Source organism: Diceros bicornis, chromosome 2 (genome assembly GCF_020826845.1).
Source record: "Diceros bicornis minor isolate mBicDic1 chromosome 2, mDicBic1.mat.cur, whole genome shotgun sequence".
In the NCBI taxonomy this organism is placed as follows: Eukaryota; Metazoa; Chordata; class Mammalia; order Perissodactyla; family Rhinocerotidae; genus Diceros; species Diceros bicornis.
In genome coordinates this window covers 91,211,232-91,238,181 of record NC_080741.1, presented here as the reverse complement: position 1 = coordinate 91,238,181, position 26,950 = coordinate 91,211,232, and the positions used below count along the sequence as shown (strand labels likewise).

At 51.7% G+C, this 26,950-nt stretch overlaps 1 protein-coding gene across 1 annotated transcript in view; it reads right to left on the bottom strand.

Moving 5' to 3' along the window:
* The window catches only part of CHST13 (carbohydrate sulfotransferase 13), a 33,113-nt gene extending 21,160 nt beyond the window's left edge, over positions 1-11,953 (bottom strand). Inside the window, exon 1 of the mRNA XM_058566720.1 lies at positions 11,799-11,953. Coding sequence (XP_058422703.1) covers positions 11,799-11,895 — 97 coding nt within the window. The 5' untranslated portion in view covers positions 11,896-11,953. The remainder of the gene's footprint in view (positions 1-11,798) is intronic.
* Positions 11,954-26,950: the final 14,997 nt, after the last annotated feature.

Here is a 26,950-nt window from a genome sequence, read left to right as displayed (position 1 = left end):
AATAGATGCAGAGAAAGCATTTGACAAGATGCAGCATCCATTTATGATAAAAACTCTGAATAAAATGGGTATAGAAGGAAAGTACCTCAACATAATAAAGGCCCTATATGACAAACCCACAGCTAATATCATCCTCAATGGTGAAAAACTGAAAGCTATACCTCTAGAAACAGGAACCAGACAAGGATGCCCACTGTCACCACTCCTACTTAACATAGTACTGGAAGTCCTAGCCAGAGCAATCAGGCAAGAAAAAGAAATAAAAGGGATCCAAATTGGAAAGGAAGAAGTGAAATTGTCACTATTTGCAGATGACATGATTTTATATATAGAAAACCCTAAAGAATCCACCAGAAAACTTTTAGAAGTAATAAACGAATACGGTAAAGTTGCAGGATACAAAATCAACATACAAAAATCAGTTGCATTTCTATACAATAACAACAAAGTAGCTGAAAGAGAAATTAAGAATACAATCCCATTTACAATAGCAACAAAAAGAATAAAATATCTAGAAATAAACTTAACCAAAGAGGTGAACTATGTGTATACAGAAAACTATAAAACATTGCTGAAAGAAATTGAAGAAGACACAAAGAAATGGAAAGATATTCCGTGCTCTTGGATTGGAAGAATTAACATAGTTAAGATGTCCATACTTCCTAAAGCAATCTATAGATTCAATGCAATCCCTGTCAAAGTTCCAACAACGTTTTTCACAGAAATAGAACAAAGAATCCTAAAATTTATATGGAACAACAAAAGACCCCGAATAGCTAAAGGAATCCTGAGAAAAAAGAACAAAGCTGGAGGTATCACACTCCCTGATTTCAAAATATACTACAAAGCTACAGTAACCAAAACAGCATGGTACTGGCACAAAAACAGACACACAGATCAATGGAATAGAATCGAAAGCCCAGAAATAAACCCACACATCTATGGACACCTAATCTTTGACAAAGGAGCCAAGAGCACACAATGGAGAAAAGAAAGTCTCTTCAACAAATGGTGTTGGGAAAACTGGATAGCCACGTGCAAAAAAATGAAAGTAGACCCTTACCTTACACCATACACAAAAATTAACTCCAAATGGATTGAAGACTTGAATGTGAGTCCTGAAACTATGAAACTTCTAGAAGAAAACATAGGCAGTACGCTCTTTGACATTGGTCTTAGCAACATATTTTCAAGCACCATGTCTGACCAGGCAAGAGAAACAATAGAAAAAATAAACAAATGGGACTACATCAAATTAAAAACCTTCTGCACAGCAAAGGAAACCATCAACAAAACGAAAAGACAACCTAACAATTGGGAGAAGATATTTGCAAACCATACATCTGATAAGGGCTTAATCTCCAAACTATATAAAGAACTTATGCATCTCGACAACAAAAAAACTACCAACCCAATTAAAAAATGGGCAAAAGACCTGAACAGACATTTCTCCAAAGAAGATATACAGATGGCCAACAGACACATGAAAAGATGTTCAAAATCATTAACTATCAGGGAAATGCAAATCAAAACTACAATGAGATATCACCTCACGCCCGTCAGAATGGCTATAATTAACAAGACAGGAATCAACATATGTTGGAGAGGATGTGGAGAGAAGGGAACTCTCACAACTGCTGGTGGGAGTGCAAACTGGTGCAGCCACTATGGAGGACAGTATGGAGATTCCTCAAAAATCAAGGATAGAACTACCATATGATCCAGCTATTCCACTGCTGGGTATTTATCCAAAGAACTTGAAAACACCAATGCGTAAAGATACATGCACCCTTGTGTTCATTGCAGCGTTATTCACAATAGCCAAGACTTGGAAGCAACGTAACAGCCCATCAAGGGACGAATGGATAAAGAAGATGTGGTATATATACACAGTGGAATACTACTCAGCCATAAGAAACGATGAAATCCAGCCATTTGTGACAACATGGATGGACATTGAGGGTATTATGCAAAGTGAAATAAGTCAGAGGGAGAAGGTCAAATAACGTATGATTTCCTTCATTAAGTAGTAGATAATAACAACAATAAACAAACACATAGAGACAGAGATTGGATTGGTGGTTACCAGAGGGTCAGTGGGGAGGGAGGAGGGTGAAAGGGATAATTCGGCACATGTGTGTGGTGATGCGTTGTAATTAGTATTTGGGTGGTGAACCTGATGTAATCTATGCAGAAATAGAAGTACAATGATGTACCCCTGAAATTTATACAATGTTATTTACCAATGTTACTGCAATAAACAAAAAATAAATAAATAAATAAAATAAAAATCCTAAAACCAAAAAAAAAAAAAAAATAGAATGGGGGTTGCCAAGTCTGGGGGAGGGGGAATGGGGAGATAGTGTTTAGTGGGGACAGAGTTTCAGTTTTACAAGATGAAAAGTTATGGTGATGGATAGTGGTGATGGCCGCACAACATTATGAATGTATTTCTACTGAACTATGCAATTAAAAATGGTTAATGTGGTAACTTTTATGTTATGTGTATTTTACCACAATAAAAAAATTGAAAAAAAAGTTAAGCATAGAATTACATGATCAAGCAATTCCATTCCTTCGTTATATGCCCAAGAGAACTAAAAACAAGTTCACACAAAAACTTATGCACAAATGTTCCTATCAGCATTATTTATAATAACCAAAAGGTGGAAACAACCCGAATGTCCATCAACTGGATAAATACTGTGTGATGAATAGAGAAATACTATGTGATCTAGCCATACAATGGAATGTTATTCAGCCATGAAAAGGAGTGAAGTAGTTACACATGCTACAACATGACTGAACCTTGTAACATTATGTAAGTGAAAGAAACCAGACACAAAAGGCCACATATTGTTTGATTCCATCTACGTGAAATGTCCACAATAGGCAAATCCATAGAGACAGAAAGGAGATTAGTGATTGCCAGGGGCAGGGGGCAGGGTGCAGGGGTGAGGGGAGATGGGGAGTGACTGCGAATGTCTGATGTTTTGGAATTCTATAGTGGTGACTTCGCACAACTTTTGAATATGCTAAAAACTACTGAATTGTACACTTTTAAAAAGTGAATGTTAAGGAATGAGAATTATATCTCAATAAAAACAAATAAAAATATTGATATAAAAAAGAATATATCCAAGAACATTTTATACAAATCTAGTTTACAAATTTGCATATATCCAATAACTAGTTTAATATATTCTTGAATTCATACTAATATTGAATATTCATAAGAATCTTCAACAATTCAGGAACATATGCGAAATGAATATATTCATAAGAAGAATGAATTTTTCCATGACCCTTGGCTTTCAACAAAATGAAGAGTCTTTAAAATTCTGCCCAAAAGAATATATTCATGAAAAGATTCAAGAGTTTTCCTTAAGATAAGTTTTTGGCAAGAAAATAAACTTGGAAAATTTGAAGAACTGATTTGTCGGCAAATTGACAGTGAACAGTGCTTCTCAAACTTGAGCATGCTGGGAGCCTCTCAAATCATGGATTGCCCGGCCTCACACCCAGAGGTTCTGGCCCAGGAGGTCTGGAGTGGGGCCAGAGAATCGGCATTTCCAGCAGTCCCGGATGATGCTGGCCTGCTGGCGGGGAGCACGCTTTGAGAACGGCCGCACCAGACCAATGCCTGGCAGGTAGAACAGTGTGCACAGGGCATGTGCTCCAGGAATAGTGGTTGGTTCAATGAGTGAATGAACCAACGGCAGCCAGACTGCCTTGCCCTGGCCTCCAAACCCCCTGTGTGCACCTGAAGCCCCACCCAAGGCCCCCTGCCACACTTCTGGCCCCCTCCCTACTCGTGTCACCCAGACAGGGGCGGGCTCTCCTGAGACCAGGGCAGATGGAGGTGGCTGAGGCCGTGGGAGGCTCAGGGCCTGCCTGTGGCTAGAGACTCATCGGTGGTCCCGGACTTGAACCCCTATCTCCAAACTCGGACCCAGGGAGCTCTGTGGGACCCACGGTGGCCTTCCTGGTGGCTGGACATGGTGTCCCTGGGACCACGTCCCAGGGACACCACTGTCATCAGAAAATAAGCTGATAGGAGAGGGCAGCAATGTTGGCTGGCCCCTCAAAGTGTGGGGAGGCCCAGGCTGGGGGCCGGGGGGTCTGGCCAGCGTTGCTGGCATAAGCGAGGCAGCAGCCGCCAGGAGCTGCTGGCCCCACGGTAGCACAGCTCACAGCCGCAGAGGGGCAGAGCCTGCTCACCATGCTGCAGATGGGAGAGTGGAGGCTCTGAGCGGTGTGACCTCTGGCCTGGCGTCACCCAGTGACAAGATCCCCTCAGGGCCCCAACTGGGGACGGAGGAAGAGCTGGTGCCCACCAGGGGGGCAAGAGGAGGAGTCCCCAGTGACAGCGAGGCAAACCCAGGCCTGTCTCTACCGCAGGGCCCCATGACTCGGAGGCGCCCAGCCTTCCGGAAACACCAGCCCTTGCGTAAGGCCTCTTATTTCCTGGCCAGACCACAGCCTGCAAGAAAGCAGGTCCCATACCAGACCCCAGGGGCCAGTGGGCAGAGGACGAGAAGGAGCGGGCACCAGAGGGAGGCCCAGAATAGCTGTGGCCAGTGATTACAGGGCTGGCTGCCCTCACCCAGCCCCACCCCTGCCTGCCACGCGGATCAGAGGAGCCCACGGTCTGGCGGGCTGGGCGGGCTGGCCGTGGAGGAGGACAGATGGGTCTAGGAGGGTCAGAAGAGGAATGCCTTGAAGATCCCCGGGCCAGCCCTGCTCTGGGCACCTGGAGGCTGGAGCCGTGAGGGCAGGGGCGGGCCCCCAACAGGCCACACTGAGGCGTCCTCCAACCTCCACTCCATCGCCCCAAGCCCCTGTGGCCTGTGTCCTCAGCCCGGCCCCTCCAGTAGGCTCCAGGTTCCAGGCCCCTACCAAGGGCACTGTGGAGCAGACAGGCCAGGGAGGGCCAGGCGGGCAGGCCCCATTCTCTCAGCCAGGGAGGGGCTGGGCCAGCAGAGCACAGCCACAGGCCAAACCGTGGCGGGCGGGGGTGGGGGGGGTCCTGCTTTGGAAAAGGAAACAAAAATAGCAGGAGAGACGGGGAGAGAAGGGGAGAGGCTGGTGGAAGGGAGAGTGGAAGGGACTGGGAGGTGCCAAAGACACAGACAGACCGAGACAGAGAGCGAGCTACACACAACGACAGGGACAGAGCCTGGGGAAGGAGAGACAGACAGACAACAGCAGTGAAGCAGCAGGACTTTTGAAATAGCTTGAAGCAAACCAGCTGGGTTTGAAGGGGAGGGGAGGGATGGGGGATGCCGCCCGCAGTGTGGGAGAGCCCAGGGCCCATGTCCACCGGGGCCCAGACGGGCGGGCAGGCGCCGTGCCAGCCCAGTGCACCACGTGAGGACCAACCCGACCCCCTGCGGTGCCCACTGCCTGTGGGCGGAAGCTCCAGGGAGCACGGCAGTCAGCAAGGGGGGCGGGGCTTCAGCCTGGCGGGGGCAGTGCAGGAAGAGCCTGGCACACAGGCAGGTCCCGAATCCCAGTGCCTGGCACTGTGCTCCGTGCTTTGTGCACATTGACACACTTACTCCTGTTGCATAGAAACCATCATTATCCCTACTTGACAGATGGGGAAACTGAGGCTCAGAGAGGCAAAGAAATGTGCCTGAGGCCTCACACCAAGTAAGGGCCAGAAGCAGGATTTGACCCCAGGCCACAGCATTAATGCAGCGTTGCCATCCTGCCTCTCAGCACCCACTCACCCTGCACACGACCCCGCCCATTCTCCCGGCACCCACAGGCCAGTGGGTGGAACACCACGCAGGGAAACAAAACAGAGAAACCCGACAAATCGTCCTTGGCATGCCCACCCCCAAGGAAAGGCTCAGCGCTCTGGCAGGGGAGGGGCACAGGTCATTCGTGGGTGATTAAGGCCTCACCATTTAGGGCAAACACTGTTTGCTGATCCCCTGTTCCGTGAGCAAAGATGCCTACGCACGGCGTCTGGTTAATAAGTTCTAGCTGGGCACAGTGTTGCAAGAGCAGGCAGGCGGGAGTGCCGATCACGGTCAGCCTGCGTGGGGGCCTGGCCGCATTCAGTCCCCTGACCCGGGCCTTCTGGAGTGACCTATGTGCCCCCAGGTCAGGGACATTCCCTCTGGTGATAAGGCCCAGGGAGGAACACGTTGACAAGCCCTTCACAAGTAAAAAGCAATAACACCTTTTTTTTTTTTGAGGAAATAGAGCACTCTCCACTTGTATTTAAAATTCAAATTCTATTCACCGTCCTCCACAAACCGTCTGGAATGGAACCACCACCTGACTAGGTCATTCTTGGCTATAGTCGCATCGGCTCTGCCTCCAGAATGATCAGGAACCCCCGCCTCTCCTCCTCCACAGTGGCCAGCCCACGGCAAGCCCCAGCCACTCTGCCCAGGACAATCACAGCCGTCTCCTCACTCGGCTTCCTATATCTACTCACTCCACCTTGGTGATCTTAAAACCCACGTGGGCTCCCCACTGGCTAACAACAAATTCCAGGTCCCTCCCAGGGCCTTCCAGGCACACCTCCCACCCTTCCCTGCTCGCTCACTCGGTTTTAGCCACGTTGCCTTCCTGCTGATCACTGAACACGTTAGGTGCACTCCCACCTCAGGGCCTTTGCACTGACTGTTCCTTCTGCCTAGGGCGCTCCCCCAGGAACCTTTACACTCTGGTGTAGATAGTTCTCTTTGTTCAAATCTAAACTCAATTGTCCCCTCCAGACAGAGGGCCTCTTCAATGAACGTCCACACCAGGATCTTTCCCAGCCTCTTCTTTTCACATATTCACAGAGCTCATGACTGCTGAAATAATCTGTGTGGGGCTGACGTCTGGCTGACCTCGGCAAGAGCAGCCCTGTCAGGAAGGGGACTATCTTGTTTGCTTGTAAACCCTATACCTCACTAGTATCAGTGAAGATTTATTTAAAGACTGATGGCTATAGGGAGAGCACCCTAACTCCTAGCCTGCCATTCAAGGCCACTTATGACTGGGCCGCAACTTACAGTACCTTTCTGGCTTCCACCCCACCACTCCTTCTCATGAACTCTGAACTCTGCCCATGGCACATCCCTTAACACACCAGGCCATTTCACTCCTCCCTGCTTTCTTCTGTGCCATTCTCTCTCTCTGCAATTCCCTTTGCTCATTTTCCCACCTGGTAAACTCCTATGCAGCCTTCAAAGCCCAACTCAAATAACCCTGCCCTGTAGAGTAGAAGGCATAAGGGTTTGAGATTTAGAGTAGGATTTAAATCCTGGCCCCCTACTTCCTAGCTGGATGACCTTGAGCAAGCCACTTCCTTTCTCTTGATCTTAGTTTCTTCCTCGGCAAAATGGGATTACCAATCCCTGCTCTGGCGAGCCATCCATCTTGCCAGCTTGCCTTTTCTCACAGTACTCTCTGGAGGCTTGGAAGGTGCCTCTGAGCTTGGGACACTCTGGCAGGACCTTAGAATGGACAGCAGTATGGTGAGCTTCTATTGATTTGGCTCCCACCAGCCACTCCCCCTCCTTTTGCTAGCCTACCTGATTTCCCTCCAGAAGCAAACCTGCTTCCATTTGGTCCATGTGGTTCCAGGCTGCCCTCTGCCCATAGCTGCTGGGAGGATAGGCATGTGACCAGGCCTGGCCAATCAGAGCATTCCATCCCTGTATGCCACAGCAACTGGCTCCATGGTGGGCACCATGTGACCCAATCCAGGCCAGTGAGATGCATCCTTGGGACTCTGGCTGCAACTATTGGTAAAGGAGCCACCCCTTTCTGCTGGGGGAGCTGAGAGTGAAGCCATCAAAGGCCAAACCTAGAGCTGGAGACATGGTTTGAGCTCCTGGATCCATCCATCCCTGAAGGCAGCCACATCTGGCTTAAGTGGGTCTGAGTTGGGCTATCCTTCTGGGACACTGTTGTCTGGGTGGCTCCTAGTCTCTGATTCCTCACTTGCCTGAGAGGGACCAGGGTCTGGAAGCGGGGCAGGAGTCAGGACGTGTGGAGTCAGGCACTGGGGCCCCACTGAGCAAGGGCGCTGGAGGGGCCTGCAGACGAGGGGCCTGCAAGGGCTGAGTGGGAGGCAGTGGACACAGGGCAGCTGGGGAACAATCTGGCTACTCAGATTGTGTCCTCTGGCTGCCCCCTGCAATAGCCCTTGACCTCTGCACTGAGGGGCTGCTGCTGAGTCCTCGAGGGGCCCTGCGCAGCTCCAAGGCCAGGCCCATCTCGGTCCTCACCAACCCGCCTCACTAGTCAGTGGGCTTTTCTGCATTTATTCTGCATAGGACCACACTACTGGTATTTCACTAAAAACGATGGACGCTTGCAGACCACTGTGCTGCACAACTGCAGGGGTGCCATGGCCGTCATGGACCCCGTGCTCAGCTTGCAATGGTGGCAGAGGGGGGAGGGGGATGGAGAGGGATGGGGACGGGGAGAGAGGGCCAGGGCCCACCTGGGCTTCCCGGGTCCTTCCCCCTGGAGACTCTCGAGGAAGGATGATGTGGGGAGAAGGTCTCTGTCAGCACATGTCACCCTGGGACCGCGGACAGAAGTGCAGGGCCCTAAGGGAAGGGATGTGGCCTGAGGACGAGGAGGGCAGCACTCCGGAAAGGGAGGGTGGGCTCCGCCGGGACAGGCCCTCCCACCTCTGCCACCGGCCTCCTTCCACACGCTCCCGTCCCCGCCCCAACCCCAGCGTCCCCTGGCAGTGGACAGAGGCCCAGCCTGGCTCCAGGAGCAACACCCGTGTCTTCCAACTTCAGGAGATGCTCAGCCCCTGTGAAGCCAGGAAGGGAATGGAGGGTCAGGATGGGTGGGTGTGGGCGCCAGCACCCCCACTTAAGGCCCCTGTGGACCAGCAGGGGGATCTAATGTAGCAGCGTCGTGGCTCTCCCTGGGTGTGCCTCTGGGGGCAGAGGGTGCAGACTGGAGACTTGGGTTTTTAATATTAAAACTGTCAGCTTGGCAAGGACGGGGACATTAGTCTGTGTTGTTTCCAGCCCTAGTAAGACGCCTGGCACGAGCAGGCGCCCAGTGAATCTGTGGTCAGTGGTGTCACCCAGAAGGCAGGGACACAGAGGAAGCAAAGGGTGGAAGGGGGCAGGTGTGACAGCGGAGCTGCCACTGGGACCCTGGGGGCAGGGGCTTGCTGAGGGCGGCAGTGGCCTGGGAGCCGTGCCACCTTCCCTCGGCGTCTTTTTCACCCCCAGGGCCCTGGGCACTAGGTCAGTGTCGGTGGAGTCCTGGGGCTGAAGGGCACCAGGGTGCGCTCCTCCAGACCTCCCCACCAGTAAAGGGGCGGCAGGAGCCCCAGGCCTGAGCTGGCAGCCCATCGGGGCCCCGCCCAATTGTGGCGACACCTTCTGCTTCGGGGTAGGAGGGGACAGTGTCAGACCCGCCCACCTGGGATAAGAGGCTGAAATGCCTCCTGGGCTCTGGAGCCCCATTCCCAGGCCAAAGGCCCCTAGAGGCCATGACCCACATGTTCAGCCCCTTCCAACTCAGGCCACGGCTACGAGACACACTCGGAGAGGCTGGAGCCGCGGGAGGCCATGTCCAGAGGCCCTGGACAGCAGGAACCACCTCCAGCAGGACAGCCGGCAGGAGAGGGCTTTCCACCCCGCTGCCTCCCCTGAGAGGCGCAGCCTCGTGCTGCAGGCCCACGTTAGCACAGCCTCACTGGCTTGCGAGGAGAGGAGCCAGCAGGGTGGGCTGGCTAGGTTGGCTAAGTTAACTCCTGCTTTTCCAAGAGCCTGCAAAGCCATGGTGGCTGGAAGGGGCCCCTGGGGAAAGGTCTGAGGGGCTGGCAGGGCGGAGGGACCGTGGGAGGCAGGAGGCGCTGCACTATGGCAGCTCAGAGAGGAGGCTCATCCCAGTCCAGGGGGCGCAGAAGCTGGGGTCAGGAAGGATCCGCCAGATCAGACACGGTGAGGCCAGCCTGCTGGCTCCGAGGGCCATGGCCAAGGGTATTCCTGCGGCAGGGGCCCGGCCTGGGCAAAGGCTAGGGAGGGGAACACGAGTCACCCTAACATCTGCTCTCCTGGGTTTCGCAGGAGAGAGAGGGAGGTCGGACGGCACACAGCGCAGAAAGAGCAATACGTTGATTTTCGTCTTCTCTCAAACCCGGGTGGAGGAGGTGGAGGAGACGTGTGTCCAGGCAGGGGCGACACGGAGGCACACAGATGCACCTCACAGGCAGTCACCCAAACACGCCCACTCCTCCACAGATACTCCCTGAGCACACTCGCCACGAGCTGGGGCCCAGACACCCCTCCTCTCCCCCACACCAGGAGCTGAGTCTTGGGGGCTGCGAGCCACCATGTCCTGCCCTGTCCCAGGTCCTGGTAAACATTCGTCTATGAATGACTGGGTAGACAGAGACTGTCAGAGCCACAGACACCAGGACCACTGTGCCAGGGGACACTGTGCTCAGCTAAGACATGGGAGCATCCACCATGAACCAGGAGCACCACCCCCGGATGGCCAGCTCAGCCAGTTGGCCAGAGAGAGGATGGGAAGAGTGACTGCGGCTCCCTCCTGGGGGCTTGGGGAGGTGTCCAGGTCTGGGCGGCTATGTCCAGACATGGAGGGGACGGTGTGCGCGGCAGGGGGACTGGGCAGAGCCCTGTTAAGCACTGAGGAGGCTCCCCAAGCCCAGCTCACCTGGACCGGACCCAACCCCTGGCCTCCAGCCCAGAGGCAGCCAGGAGGGGCTTGAGGGAGGGCAGGAGAAGGAAGCCCTCGCCCCAGGAGGGAGGGAGCTCTGCGCCACCCTGAGGCTCGGGCCAGCCCCTTCTGTCTGCTCTTTCATATAACTTCACCTCCCCAGAAGCCTGTCAGGAAGACCAGGAGCAGCCCATTTTATAGATGGAGTTCTGAGGCCCTGAGAGGGGAGGGAGCAGGTTACCCGGCAGGTAAAGCCAGGGGATGACCCTTATTCACCAACTGAGGCCCAACTGGGTGGGTGAGAGCCACCCCGAGAAGAGTCTCCTCAGCCTCATCTCTTGGGCCACCCGACCCCACTGCCCTTTGGTCCCTGCCCAGCCTGGGATGTGGTTCCTTACTCCCTGGGACTGTCTTCAGGCACCAAAAGTGGGACCTGGAGGATTCCCACAGAGCCCACACGGGGTGGGGGAGGAGAGTGCAGACCCCCCCACACACACACTCAGACCAGGAGAGGCAAACAGCCAGAGGTCAGGAGAGCAGGCCACTGACTGGGCACTCAAGCCCTGGGTAAGCTGCGTAGCCAGCACACTGGCCATCCACACCTGTCCCTCCACCTTCCTGACCTGTTTCCTCCTTTGTGAAATGGGGAAGCAGCGATGTGAGTGAAGACTCAGCACATGCCTGGCCCCGAGCAGGTGCTCCGCGAAGCAGTCATGACTGGCTGCCTCAGTTTCCCCAGCCAGACCATGAAGTAGGTGTGAACTTCAGGAAGGAGCAGGCGCTCCAGGAAGCAGCGCCCGTGGCACAGAGGGACCACCTTCGGGACAGGGGGCGTCAAGCTTGTCCACCCACGTGCCTGTACCGCTTGAGGGGAGGGGCTTCCGGGCGCTAAGCGGGGTGGGGGCGAGGAAAAGGAGGCTGCCTTCGCGGGTGGCCCAGTGCCCTCGCCACCCACCACTGACCCGGGGTCCCAGGCACAGGCTGTGAAGGGGCATGAACGAGGGCCTTTCCCCTTTCTGGGCCCACCCACCCCTATCCCCCAGCCCAGGAGGGGAGAGCAGGTGCCCCCAACCCGTCGAGGGGCCCGGCCGCCGGGGGGCGACCCCCGGGGCCCGGCGGGCACTCACCCGGGCGCAGGGCGCGGGGCGCGGCGCCCAGGAGCAGGAGCGCGGCGCCCAGACACGCGGCGGCCAGCACGCGCCGCCGCCAGCAGCGCCTCCCCATGCTGGGCCCGGCCGCTGGGCTGCAGTCGGCGGGGCCGGGGCCGCGGGGCGCCCGGGCCTGGCCCGGCCCGCCCCAGGACCCGCCCCGCGGCGCGTCCCAACCGCGCGGCGCGGGGGTGCGAGGGCCCTGCCCGCGGGGGGCAGCCCGCGGGGGACTGGGGAGGGGGCGAGGGCAGGTCCGCGGGCCGGGTCGTCTCCCGCCCCCCCACCGATGAAGCAGGGCGGCTGTCCAAGGCGCGAAGGGTGGAGGCGGGGTGGAGGGAGCCCTGTCGCCGGCCAGGCTCCGCCTCCTTCAGTTTGCCCTGGGGTGCCATCCTCCACCCAAGCCAAGAAGCGAGGGTCCGCGGGCCAGGGGAGCACGGTGTGCCCTTGTCTTTTTGCTGCCTTTCATGCGAGGGGCCCAAGGGCCGGTACGGGCAAGCAGCCCCTGTATATGACTCCCCCAGACTCCCACCCCCAGTGTCAGGCCTAAGAACGCCCCTTCCTTCCCCCCGAGGCAGCCCTGTAGCCTTGCTTTCCACAGGAGTCTCCAGGTCCTGCCGGGTCTGGCCAGCCTCCGTCCTCGAGGAGAGATCTCAGTTCACCGCCCTCTGGCCATCAGGACACTTGTGTGCCACCTGGTCACCCACAACTGCTCCAGACTCCAGGTGAGCACTCAGAACCGGCTGAGGACTGGGTGTGTGAGGGGATGAGAGCCGAGTCCAGCCTTTGAGGATAAAGACACCCAGCCAGCCCTGTGGGGGTGGGGGACCAGGCCTGACCCCAGGGTCTTGCTGCCCGGAAGTCAGGCTAGCAGGGAACCTGAGGGTGCAGCTGGTGCTGGGTGCGCGTGGGCGCTTGAACCGACACTTAGCTATGTGAACATGTGGGAAAGGGTGTTGCGGTAAACTGCAGTTTTTTAACTGCTCTTGAAAAATCTGGTGATTCCAAACCCTGGTGGTGCCATTTACCGGCTGTGTGAGATCAGGAAAGTTGCCTAACCTCTCTGTGCCCCCGTTTCCTGTACAGTGGGATGGTGCTAGGACACACCTCATCGTGTTGTAAGAACTAAATGAGATACAGGAGCTGTTTGGAACAGCGTCTGGCACTCAGTGAGTGCCATCTAAGTACTTGATGTTAGTGATTATTTTTACAGTTACTGCCTGTTTCTGGCTAGTGACACTGGTTTCTGTTACAGTGATGATATAAAAATTCATTCCTGTTACATTTATTTAGATTTTAAAGGTCTATTTAAGGAAGAATATTAAGTAAATAATAGTTCTGCTGACTTAAAAGTATGCCTCCAAATGGTGATGATAGGTGTCAAATGGCAGAGGGGTAAGAAACCCAGCCCACACATAAAACCAGAAGCTCCTTATTGTGGGTTTCCACGTGACCTGGACAGAGAGCCTTGGGGAGCATCTAGCTCACTCCTGGACTGGCCCGTGGGCAGGGCTACTGCTGCTCTGGGCCCAGGACCCAGGGATTCCGGGTCATCTACACCCCAGCCGGCCCCAAATCTTGTCTACACCTGCCTTCCTGAGCCTTCCCCGGCGCATTCTCTGTAAGGGGTCCCAGCCCCTGGCCTCCTTAGGGCTGGAGTGTTGGCCTCCTGGGCTGCCACCTGGTGGCCAAAGTTGAGAACAACATCTCAGCCCATCCATGTCCAGGAAAGTCCCTGGAGACCTGGTCCCTGAGGCCCATGGCGGCGTCCCAGTGTTGGGTCTTGGGGTGGGAGGATGAATATGCCTCTCCAGAGGCCCAGGGCCTCAGTAGCCTCCCTGAGAAGACACCCTCTGCAGCCTCTGCCCTCTCTTAGGGCCTCACATGCATTTATTCACTCATTCATTCATTCAATAGATATTGAATACCCACCTGTGCTGAGGCTCCAGTGGAAAGAGCAAGACAGATACGCTCTCTGCCCTTATGGAGTTTACATTATAGATGGGGGAGGGCACAGAAAGTAGGAATAAATATATAAGATCACGACAGGTGATAAATGGTGCTATGAAGAAAATAAAGCAGGATGAAGGGATGGGAAGTGTGTGTGTATTGCATATAACGAGGGTGGTGGGGCAGACCTCAGGGAGGAGGAGGTGACACCTGAGCAGAGATGTGAATCAGGTGAGGAGGAGCTATGCAGGTATCTGGGGGAGGAGGAGGCGGAAGAACAGCCTTTGCGGAGGCCCTGAGGTGATGTTCCAGTTGCTGTGGCTAAGTAACAAATTGCCCTAAAATTTAGCAGATTAAAACAACCATTTAAACTTTGCTCTCAATTTTGTGAGTCAGGAATTGGGGAAGGGGATCAGTTGGGTGCTTCTCACTGGGGGTCTCATGCTGCTGTGTCAGATGGCAGCTGCGACTGGTGATTTAGAGGCTGGCCCGGGCTGGCCATCCCTGACAGCTCCCTCACACTCTGGAGCTCAGCAGGGCCATCGCCCTGGGCACCTCTCCACAGCACGCCTCAGCCTGGGGTCCTGGGGCACTCAGACTGCTCCCACAGAACCTCGACCGCCTTCTGTTGGCCCCTCCACACACACTCGGTGCCCCGAGACTCTGCGGCTCCTCCCAGCAAAGGCAGAGGCCGTCTCCCCAGCACTGACTCCAGGTTCAGACACGTGCCTTGTTCTGTCCAGTAGAATGAAGAGCGAGTGACCGCTTGCTGGGCCCAGCCTGGCCCTGGAGCAGCTGTCACGTGTGTCCACTTGCCCTCTTGCCCCTAGGCTGTCACCATGGGAAGGCCCTGTCTCACCTGGCCCGGTGGTCCTGGGAGGAGGAGGAGAGACATGTGGAGCAGAGCTGCTCCCAGCTGAGCCAGCCCCATCAGCTGACGCCCAGGCTCGTGTGCAAGAAGCACCGTCAGCTGATGTACGTCACTGAGATGAGGGGAGTTTGTTACACAGCAATGCTAACGGATACTTGGAACACAAAATTGGGCATATGAATAGGTATTTTATGTCTCTCTTTTGGAGTGACAACGAAATAAGAAAAACAAATTAAATGGGTGGAGGACAGACAATTCACAGAGGAAAATATGAATGGCCAATAAACAAACAAAAAAGTTCGTCTTCACTAGTAGTCAAAGAATTGGAATTAAACTTATAAAATACCATTGTCCCCCACCAAACCAGCAAAAATAAATATACACGGATGACAATACTGTGTGCTGGCAAGGAAGGGGGAACAGAATCTCTCATATCCAGCTGGGGGGTGTGAAAATTGGTATGATGCCCGGAAATAAATTTAGCAGCATCCAGTCAGATGGATAATGGGCACCCAGCAACTCCATTCCTTGCCACCCACCCTGGAGCACTTCCGGCCCCCAGGCCCGTGAGCCTTGTGCAGGAGTGCTCACTGCCATGCTGTTCAGTACAGCAAAAATTGGAAACAACCTTTTTGTCCAGCAACAGGGGAATGAAGAATTAAAGTGAAATGAAGTTATTTGAGGGAATAGTACGTGACATCTAAGGGAAGAAAGCAAGTGACAAAGTATGACCACAGTTATGTAAAAGTATAAAATACAGAACAGTTGTGTTTTATTTACTGATGCTTATTATTAACAGTGAAAGTCGCTTTGGAAGGATATGCTGCAGATTTGTGAAAGTAGCTGCCTCCGAGAAGGGATAGAGGGAAGGGATAGAAGGCAGAGGTTAAAGGAAACTTAAGTCATATTTGTAGTTTTTTCATTTGTCTGTTTTTTAAAACACCTCCACCACCGCGGTGGAAGCCCGTAAGACCATACTAACAGTTGCCCGCACCGTGTGGAAGGCAGAGGAGCGCTGTTGTATCACTCTTTGTACTTTTCCATATTAAAATTTTTTCTTTTTTTTTAATTTTAATTTTAATTTTTTTAAATTTTTTATTGCAGTAATGTTGGTTTATATAACGTTGTATAAATTTCAGGTGTACATCATTATACTTCTATTTCTGCATGGATTACATCATGTTCTCATGTTCACCTCCCAAATACTAATTACAATCCATCACCACACACATGTACCTAATTATCCCTTTCACCCTCCTCCTTCCCCCCTTCCCCTCTGGTAACCACCAATCCAATCTCTGTCTCTATGTGTTTGTTTGTTGTTGTTGTTATCTACTACTTAATGAGTGAGATCATACGGTATTTGACCTTCACCCTCTGACTTATTTCACTTTGCATAATACTCTCAATTTGCATCCATCTTGTCACAAATGGCTGGATTTCATCGTTTCTTATGGCTGAGTAGTATTCCATTGTGTATATATACCACAGCTTCTTTATCCATTGGTCCCTTGATGGGCACTTAGGTTGCTTCCAAGTCTTGGCTATTGTGAATAACGCTGCAATGAACACAGGGGTGCATGTATCTTTATGCATTGGTGTTTTCAAGTTCTTTGGATAAATACCCAGCAGTGGAATAGCTGGATCATATGGTAGTTCTATCCTTGATTTTTGAGGAATCTCCATACTGTCCTCCATAGTGGCTGCACCAGTTTGCACTCCCACCAGCAGTTGTGAGAGTTCCCTTCTCTCCACATCCTCTCCAACATATGTTGATTCCTGTCTTGTTAATTATAGCCATTCTGACGGGCGTGAGGTGATATCTCATTGTAGTTTTGATTTGCATTTCCCTGATAGTTAATGATTTTGAACATCTTTTCATGTGTCTGTTGGCCATCTGTATATCTTCTTTGGAGAAATGTCTGTTCAGGTCTTTTGCCCATTTTTTAATTGGGTTGGTAGTTTTTTTGTTGTTGAGATGCATGAGTTCTTTATATAGTTTGGAGATTAAGCCCTTATCAGATGTATGGTTTGCAAATATCTTCTCCCAATTGTTAGGTTGTCTTTTCGTTTTGTTGATGGTTTCCTTTGCTGTGAAGAAGCTTTTTAGTTTGATGTAGTCCCATTTGTTTATTTTTTCTATTGTTTGTCTTGCCCAGTCAGACATGTTGCTTGAAAATATGTTGGTAAGACTGATGTCGAAGAGCGCACTGCCTATGTTTTCTTCTAGAAGTTTCATAGTTTCAGGTCTTACATTCAAGTCTTTAATCCATTTGGAGTTAATTTTTGTGTATGGTGTAAGGTAAGGGTCTACTTTCATTTTTTTGCACGTGGCTATCCAGTTTTCCCAACACTATTTGTTGAAGAGACTTTCTTTTCTCCATTGTATGTTCTTGGCTCCTTTGTCAAAGATTAGCTGTCCATAGATGTGTGGGTTTATTTCTGGGCTTTCAATTCTATTCCATTGATCTGTGTGTCTGTTTTTGTGCCAGTACCATGCTGTTTTGGTTACTGTAGCTTTGTAGTATATTTTGAAATCAGGGAGTATGATACCTCCAGCTTTGTTCTTTTTTCTCAGGATTCCTTTAGCTATTCGGGGTCTTTTGTTGTTCCATATAAATTTTAGGATTCTTTGTTCTATTTCTGTGAAAAACGTTGTTGGAACTTTGACAGGGATTGCATTGAATCTATAGATTGCCTTAGGAAGTATGGACATCCTAACTATGTTAATTCTTCCAATCCAAGAGCACAGAATATCTTTCCATATCTTTGTGTCTTCTTCAATTTCTTTCAGCAATGTTTTATAGTTTTTGGTGTACAGATCTTTCACCTCTTTGGTTAAGTTTATTCCTAGGTATTTTATTCTTTTTGTTGCAATTGTAAATGGGATTGTATCCTTAATTTCTCTTCCTGCTACTTTGTTGTTAGTGTATAGAAATGCAACTGATTTTTGTATGTTGATTTTGTATCCTGCAACTTTACTGTATTCCTTTATTACTTCTAAAAGTTTTCTGGTGGATTCTTTAGGGTTTTCTATATATAAAATCATGTCATTTGCAAATAGTGACAATTTCACTTCTTCCTTTCCAATTTGGATCCCTTTTATTTCTTTTTCTTGCCTGATTGCTCTGGCTAGGACTTCCAGTACTATGTTAAATAGGAGTGGTGAGAGTGGGCATCCTTGTCTGGTTTCTCTTCTTAGAGGGATAGGTTTCAGTTTTTCACCATTGAGGATGATATTAGCTGTGGGTTTGTCATATAGGGCCTTTATTATGTTGAGGTACTTTCCTTCTATACCCATTTTATTCAGAGTTTTTATCATAAATGGATGCTGCATCTTGTCAAATGCTTTCTCTGCCTCTATTGAGATGATCATGTCATTTTAATTCTTCACTTCATTAATGTGGTGTATTACGTTGATTGATTTGCGAATGTTGAACCATCCCTGCATTCCTGGAATAAATCCCACTTGATCATGGTGTATAATCTGTTTAATGTATTGTCGTATGCGATTTGCTAGTATTTTGTTGAGGATTTTTGCATCAATGTTCATCAGTGATATTGGCCTGTAATTTTCTTTTTTTGTGTTGTCCTTGTCTGGTTTTGGTATCAGGGTAATGTCAGCTTCGTAGAATGAGTTAGGGACATTTTTTGGAAGAGTTTGAGAAGGATAGATATTAAGTCTTCTTTGAATGTTTGGTAGAATTCAGCAGGGAAGCCGTCTGGTCCTGGACTTTTATTTTTGGGGAGGTTTTTGATTACTTTTCGATCTCCTTACTGGTGATTGGTCTATTCAAATTCTCTATTTCTTATTGATCTAGTTTTGGAAGGTTGTATGATTCTAAGAATTTATCCATTTCTTCTAGATTGTCGAATTTGTTGGCATATAGCTTTTCACAGTATTCTCTTATAATCTTTTGTATTTCTGAGGTGTCGTTATTTCTCCTCTTTCATTTCTGATTTTACTTATTTGTGCCTTCTCTCTTTTTTTCTTGGTGAGTCTAGCTAAAGGTTTGTCAATTTTGTTTATCTTTTCAAAGAACCAGCTCTTGGTTTTATTAATTTTTTCTATTGTTTTTTTAGTCTCTATTTCATTTGTTTCTGCTCTGATTTTTATTATTTTCCTTCTTCTGCTGATTTTGGGCTTTGTTTGTTCTTCTTTTTCCAGTTCCTTTAGGTGCATTGTTAGATTGTTTATTTGAGATTTTTCTTGTTTGTTGAGATAGGCCTGTATTGCCATAAACTTCCCTCTTAGAACCACTTTTGCTGTATCCCATAAATTCTGCCATGTCGTATTTTCATTTTCATTTGTCTCCAGGTATTTTTTGATTTCTCCTTTGATTTCTTCATTGACCCAATCGTTGTTCAGTAGCATTTTCTTTAATCTCCACATATTTGTGGCTTTTCTGATGTTCTTCCTATAGTTGATTTCTAGTTTCATACCATTGTGGTCAGAAAAGATGCTCGGTATTATTTCAGTCTTCTTAAATTTATGTTGACTTGTTTTGTGGCCTAATATGTGATCCGTCCTGGAGAATGTTCCATGTGTATTTAAAAAGAACATGTATTCTTCAGTTTTTGGATGGAATGTTCTGTATATATCTACGAAGTCCATCTGTTCTAGTGTGTCATTTAAGACCAATATTTCCTATTGATCTTCTGTTTGGATGATCCATCCGTTGGTGTAAGTGGGGTGTTAAAATCCCGTACTATTATTGTGTTATTATTTCTCTTTTTATGTCTGTTAATAATTGTTTTATATATTTAGGTGCTCCTGCGTTGGGTGCATAGATGTTTACAAGTGTTACATCCTCTTGTTGGATTGTTCCCTTGATCATTATGTAGTGCCCTTCTTTGTCTCTTGTTACAGTTTTTGTTTTAAAGTCTATTTTGTCTGATCTGAGTACTGCTACCCCAGCTTTCTTTTCATTGCCATTTGCGTGGAGTATCTTTTTCTATCCCTTCACTTTCAGTTTGTGAATGTCTTTAGGTCTGAAGTGTGTCTCTTGTATGCAGCATATATATGGGTCTTGTTGTTTTATCCAATCAGCCACCCTATGCCTTTTAATTGGAACATTTAGTCCACCGACGTTTAAAGTAGCTGTTGATAAGTATGTACTTACTGCCATTTTGTAACTTTTTTTTTTTCTCAGTGTTTTAGTAGTCCTTCTCTGTTCCTTTCTTCTTCTCTTGCTTTCTTCCCTTGTGGTTTGATGGCTTTCTTTACTATTATGTTTGGGTTCCTTTCTCTTAGTTTTTTGTGTATTTATTGTAGGTTTCTGGTTTGTGATTACCATGGGGTCCATATACAGAATTGATGACCTCTTTAGTTTGACCTCTGTCTGAATGCTCTACTCTTTAACTCCCTTCCTCCCACATTTTATGTTTTTGATATCATATCTAACCTCTTTTTTGTGCATTTGTATCCATTACCCTCTTATCATGGAAATAGATGATTTTTCCTATTTTTGGTCTTCTCTTTTCCCCTTAAATAAGTCCCTTTAGCCTTTCTTGTAGTACTGGTTTCTTGCTGACAAACTCCTTTAATTTTTGCTTGTCTGGGACACTTTTTATCTCTCCTTCCATTCTGAATGATAACCTTGCCAGGTAGAGTATTCTTGGCTGTAAGTTTTTTCCTTTTAGCACTTTAAATATATTGTGCCATTCTCTTCCAGCCTGTAAGCTTTCTGCTGAGAAGTCAGCTGATAGCGTTATGGGGTTTCCTTTGTATGTAACTTGTCTTTCTCTTCTGGCTTTTAGGATTCTCTCTTTATCTTTAATTCTGGACATTTTGATTATGATGTGTCTTGGTGTGGGCCTCTTTGGGTTTATCTTGTTTGGTGCTCTCTGTGCTTCCTGTAGCTGGATGTCTGTTTCCTTCCTTAGGTTAGGGAAGTTTTCATCTATTATTTCTTGAAATAGATTCTCTGCCCCTTTGTCTCTCTCATCTCCTTCTGGGACACCTATAACACGGATGTTAGTGTACTTGATGTTGTCCCAGAGGTCCCTTAGACTGTCCTCACTCTTTTTAATTCTTTTTTCTTTTACCTGTTCAGCTTGGGTAATTTCTTCTAGTCTTTCTTCCAGCTCGCAGATCCATTCTTCTGTATCCTCTACTCTGCTTTTGAGTCCCTCTAGTGAATTTTTCATTTCCAGTATTGTATTCTTCATTTCTGATTGGTTCTTTTTTATATCTTCCGTTTCTTTGTTGACGTTCTCACTGAGTTCATCTATTCTTCTCCCAAGATCAGTGAGCATCCTTAACACTCTTAGTTTGAACTCTCTGTCGGGTAGGTTGCTCATTTCTGTTTCACTTAGTTCCTTTTCTGGGGTTTTGTCCTGTTCCCCTACTTGGAATGTGTTCCTTTGCCTCCTCATTTTGCCTCTTTCCCTGTGCTTGTGTCTACATATTAGGTAGGTCAGCTACGTCTCCTGCTCTTGGATAGGTGACCTTATATAAGTGATACCTTAGGAGGCCTGCAGTGTGCTTCCCTCAGTTCTGAATGTTCCAGGAGTGACCCCTATGCGGGCTACGTGTGTCCTTGTGTTGTGGCGTGTTTGCTCTCCCTGTAGGCACCCAGGGAGGCTGAGTTGTGCTCCTGGCCAGCTGTTGTAATGCTCAGCTGCTTGTAGTTGTTGTGGGCCCTTCAGTCTCTTTATTGGGTGTGGGGAGCCCCAGCACAGTGGGCTGCAAGGTCTAATAGCACATTCCTATTGCCATATTTCTATGAAGAGAGTAGGCCCCCAGCATGGCAGGTTGTTAGGCTCAGGGGCTTACAATTGCTATAAGCCTCCAGCCTTTAGGTCTCTTGTCAGTTCTCTGAGGATTGCAGCTGGGTGGGTCTGGCCTCAGGCACAGGAGCACGCAATTGTTTCAGGCTTTGGAAGGTGGGGCAAACCCCCTATGTGGGTCTTTGAGAAGCACAAGTCTGTTGCCGCCCCGCCGCCCACAGGTCCACACACACAGTCAACACAGTCCTGCCCCGTGTGTATGCCCCGACCTCCTGAAGTGGACCCAGTCTCTCCACAGTGGGAGCCCCACACACTCCACCACCGCTCCACACTCCCCAACAGCTCCTTGTGCATGCCCTGCCTCACTGAAGTGGGCTAGTTGCCAGGCTGCAGAGAATCCAGTTACCAATCTATGCAGGCCCACAAGTTGCCTAAGGACTTCTTGTTGGCTGGGGCCAGTCTCTAGGGTGGGCTGCCTGCCCTGGCTGAGCTGGATTAAATCGGTGCTCTAGTGGGTGGGGCAGACCCTGGGCTAGCAGGCCTCAGGAAGAACTCCAATGGCGTCTGTGCTAGCATCTGTGTCAGCATGCCCACACCAGGCAACAACAATGGCAGCTGCCAACGTCCCAGTCCTTCGAGAGGTCTCACCTTTCACTGAGATGTACTCAGAGCCTATCAGGTGAGTCTCTTTTCACCAAAGCACTGTGCACCTTTCTTTCTAGTGATTTTAGGTTGCTTTCTGAAACAGGTGAATTTGTGCGTGGGCCCTTTAAGAGCCGGTTTTAATTTCTCTGTGAATCAGCTTTTCTGGGGGTACTCCCCAATGTTTTAGTAGCAGGCAAAGTCAGATATTATGCCACTTGTCTTGATTGTGCTGGGTCCACAGAATGCCCACAGCAGGGGTGCTCCCCGGCTCAGGGACCCGCTCCTCCAGGGAGGCTGCAGACCTTTGAGCTGCTCCCGGGTGGCTGTGAAGCTGGCGGCTTGTGAAGGTGGCATTTTTCTCTCCAGAAGGGAGTTTCTGCCTCTTCCACCTCAATTAGGATTGTCCTTTGTTGCAGGAGTTCCTCTTATCCAGTTTTCAATTCCCTCTCAGGGGTAATTTTTCCAAGAGAAGTTGTAAACTGGCTGTGTCCGCGGGAGGAGGTGAGTTGAGTCCGCCTATGCCGCCATCTTGACTTCCTCCTAAAATTTTCTTATGGAAAATAAAATGACCACGAGACAGCCCGAAGCCGAGCTGCTCTGAGGGGAGTGGGTGCGGGCCCTGACTCCCTGCCCGCACAGCATCCCCCATCCAGGGTGGACCCCCAGCCGCCTGGTCCAGGTGGGCAGAGGCAAGAACGGGTGTGGACAGCAAACCCTGATGGCAGTCTGTCTGGATTTGAATCCCGGTTCTGCCACTTGCCAGTTGTGTGACGCCAGAAGGGTGGCTTCACCTGGCGTACCTCAGTTTCCCCATCTGTAAATAGTCGTACCTACGTCATAGGGCTGAGGCGAGGAGGAAGCGAACTAGAGATGGGAGAGTGCTTGCATGTGCCTGGTAGGCGGAGTGCAGTCAATGTCGGCTGCTCGACTGTGCACCCTGCCCCGCAGCCTCTCCCAACGGCCCCCAGCGCTCACGGGCGACTGCTGGAGGCGGCGACTACTCTGACAAGCTGCTTTTGTGTGGCCCTGGTCCGAGTGGCTTCCAGGCTGCTGGGGGAGTGGTTTGGGGGAGGCTGGGACAGCCGCCCCTGCCCCAGGGGCCTTTGGGTGAAACAGACTTTAGAGCTTCAGCTGCCACCTGCCTCCCTTGGCCCTGCTCCTCTCCCCACTGGTCTGCAGCTCGGGGTGTCCCGGAAAACTACTGCCCCACGGTGGAGGAAAACCCACAATCACTTATTCCTTCACGGGGACTCACTTGCACTCATTCAACAAACCACCCTGAGAACATCCTTCCCTGTGTGGTCCCCAGCACGAGGTGCGCAACGGAGGGTGAGGCAGGGGTGGGGATGGTTTTAGTTTGGGTACAGGACCCACATCGATGGAGCGAGGAGCCCTTCAGGGCCACGTCTCCATCAGCCCTCACAGCAGCCTCGAGTGGGGAGGGGGTGGCTGACCGGGCTGCTCCCAAGAAGGAGGTCAGCCCAGCTCAGGAGGGGAAGGCCCTGCATTGGCCAGCCTTCCTGTGCCCTTGTCCTCAGAGCGCTCCTGCCTGAGCGCCTGGCCCCGGCTGCCCAGGAAACCCTGTGCCAGCAGGAGGGGCGAGCCGGCAGCACCAGGCAGGCCAGGAGAGGAGACTGAAGGGGGGCCCCTTGGGGCCCAGCTCTGCCAGTCAGACGCTGTGACAAGTGGCAGAAAACTTGCCTTCGATGGGTTTTCAGCCAGAAGGGAACCCATATCGTGCTTGGCATCAGCCACCTCCTGCCGCAGGAAGGCTGCCTGACAAGCCATCCCTGAGTCAGGGGTTTTCACAGCCATTGTTGCTTCTCGTGGTCGTGGGTCTGCGGGTCAGTTGACGTGGGACGGGCATATTCACTTCAGGTCTCTCTTAGTGTCCCTCCTCCTCCTCGGACCAGCAGCTCCCGGGGCCTCCCTGTGACTATGTCAGTGGCAGAAGCACAACAAGGGCGACTGGAAACCCACGGGGCCTCCTTCAGCCCCGATGCGCCTTCACTTCCAGCCACATTCTATTGGTCGCAGCGAGTCACGTGACCGCAGCCGCCTGGGGGGGGGTGGAAATACACTCAGCTCCCAGCGGGAGGCTCACAGAGTCCTGTGGGGAAGGGTGTGCCGGCGGGAGGGGAGGGCCGGGATGATGGTGGCCCTCTCCCCGCTGGGAGCCACCCTGGGCCGGGAACGGGAGATGTCAGGATGCCACTTTGCAGAGAGGTCAGAGGATCTATCGCCAGCCCCAGAAGGTGGGCCTGCACTCCTGGCCACCTGCTCTCTAAGCTTCATACCTGGCCCACCAGACCAGCCCTGTGCCACCCGTCCTGGATGCCCCGGGTTCTGGGCTCTCTAGCCGGCGAGTCAGACCTTGAGATGTAACATTTCCAGAATGCCCAAGACACACACACACAAACAGGGAGAGACAAGCATAGAGAGAGTTAATTTTTGGCCAAACTTAGGAATTCTGGAGGAAAAAAACTATATGGTTATATTTTTAGCGCTAAATGGTGCTAAAAGCGTTTTTTGGCACCCTTTAGAGAGTGAAAGTTGCTGGGTTAGTTTGGGGACAGAAAGCTGAAGGGTGCTGCGTGTCGCTGGTTTCGTCCGTGCACTCTCTTCTGGCAGGTCTGGCTGCTGCCCCAGCACGTGCATCTGCCATCCCCGCACGTGCTTAAACGATGGTAGTCCCCGGGGAGAAGCAAGCCCGGAGCTCTCCCCTGGGCGTCTGGTCCTCTCGGCAGCTCTGCAAGCCCCAGAGTCCCCGAGACGGGGAGACAACGTCATCACAGAGGAAGCCAGCTGGCCGGTGCTGAGACCTTTCTCTTTTTCTCTGGAAGAAGTTGAGGGGTCGACATCCTGACATGCAGTCAGCCCTGAAGGATTACCACGCATGGACATGATCACCTCGTTGCCCTCCCAGCCATGGGCTAGGAATGGCCATGAAACCCCCCCACCCCGCCCCGCAGCTATGGATACTGTGGGAGCTGTCTGCTGAGGTGCCTTCCAGGAAAGGCGGCTTTAGTCTTTAGAAGGAGACAGGGAGAGCTTGTTTCCCTGCTCCTCTTCTTCCAGATGCTGCCATGTCTGGATGTGATATGATGCCTGGATCCTGGCAGCCATCTTGTGTCACTGAGGGGGCCTGCCTGAGGGCAATGCTGACATTTATTGTGTGCCAGGCAGGCCCCTGTGCTGAACATATGCTGCGTCGGTTGAATGCCTTCTAGGTCTTCCTGTGTACCAGGTCCTGGGGACACGGTAGAAGTAGGCCTGTTCCCACCCTCCAGGAGGTCCCAGCTGGGGAGGGGTCATGGGGGCCCACGATGGCCACACAGCACGAGGAATGACAACAGAGGCCTAGGGGGCTGGGGGAGCACCTCCTTGCCGTTCACCTGCTGTTCCTCCAGCTCCTCATTCTGCGGACAAACGCTCTTTCTCCATCTGGGCTCCTCAGGGCCCCGTGCCAGCTCCCCAACCACAGTGACAGCAGCATATGTGGACACAGCGCCTTCTGCCATCAGCTCATTCTGTCCTCATCGGACCCTCCTGTCCTCATAGGACACTCTCATGAGGAGCGTCCTCCCCATTTTGTGGTCAGGGAAACCAGGACCAGGGCAGTGATGGCGGCGATGGGATTTTTAGCTTTTGCATTTAGCTTCTCAGGGTGAGCAGGCCACAACAGGGCTTGCGTGTCCTAAAGTTGTCACCTGTGCCCAAGCACTTCTGTGCCCAGTTACCTCCATTCCCCAGGGCCCTCTGCGCTGGATCCGGCCTCGTCTCTGCCCCCAGAGCCCTGTGGACAGAGTTGAGGCCTCCTCCTCACGCTCTCCCCCGTCTCCCCCTTTGAGAGAGTTACGATAACTTTGTAGGCACCGCTGTGCCCGTTGTGCGGAGGAGAACCCTGAAGCCCAGAGGGGAAGAGACCGGAGCAGGCGCAGACAGGCGGGAGGGTGGACCCGGGACCGACCCAGCTCTGCCTGATCTCAAAGCCCGGGGTGGGGGTAGAGGACGGGGGCCGTTTCCATGGAGGACAAAGAGGGGAGGGGAGCGAGCAGAGCCTGTTGGGAAACTGCCTGTGTTCACAGGGCTGCACTCACCCCAGGGGCGGGCGGGGCTGCGGTGAGTTTAGGCAGGGGGCGCCCAGGCAGATCTGCGAGCAGCAGAGTGGGCACGGGGCAGCTGAGAGGAGGAGAGGCAGGGCAGGGAGGGGGCAGCTGAGAGGAGGAGAGGCTGGGGCGGGGAGGCAGGGACCTCATCCAGGGCGGAGGCTCCCTGGGTGGAGAAGAGGGCCAGGGGGAGGCCGGAGACATGAGACAAGAGGGGACGGATTCACGGGAACTGGGGGACTGGCAGGCGTAGGGAATGGGGTGAGGGGGCCCCGAGCAGGGGACCTCGGTCGTGCAGGAGCAAGTGCGTCCCTGGGGGCCAGAGGAGCGCTCTGGGCAGGAGGTGGCTGGCCAGCGACTCTGGTGGCCCTACCGGCCTTGCCGGGCGGACCCCACGGGGTCTGCTCAGCCAGGGAAGGACGCCGCGAGGAGGGCCCCTCCCTTCAGGAGACGGCTTCACGAGCTGCCCGGACACCGCGCTCACGTTCTTTGCCCAGAACATAGTCGCACGTTGGCTTCTAGCAGCAAGAGGGGCTGGGAAACGTAGTGCGTATCCTGGCTGCTCTTTGCCCAGCTCCACGTCAGGGCTCGGATGCCGAGGAAGAAGGCAGAGAGACGTCGGGGACAACTGGTCTCCGCCAGAGGCGCCTTCGGGCGGCTGCCTAGTTTCTTTCGGCATCTGTTCCCACACCTGCGACGAGGACACCAGGAGAAACTGCCTCACGGGGCACTCGGGACGTCTGTGTGGGCGCTCTGTGAAGGCAGCAGGCGGGGCACTAGGGGCCGGGGAGGGCCGGGCGAGGACCACCCCGAGGGGCGTGAGCACT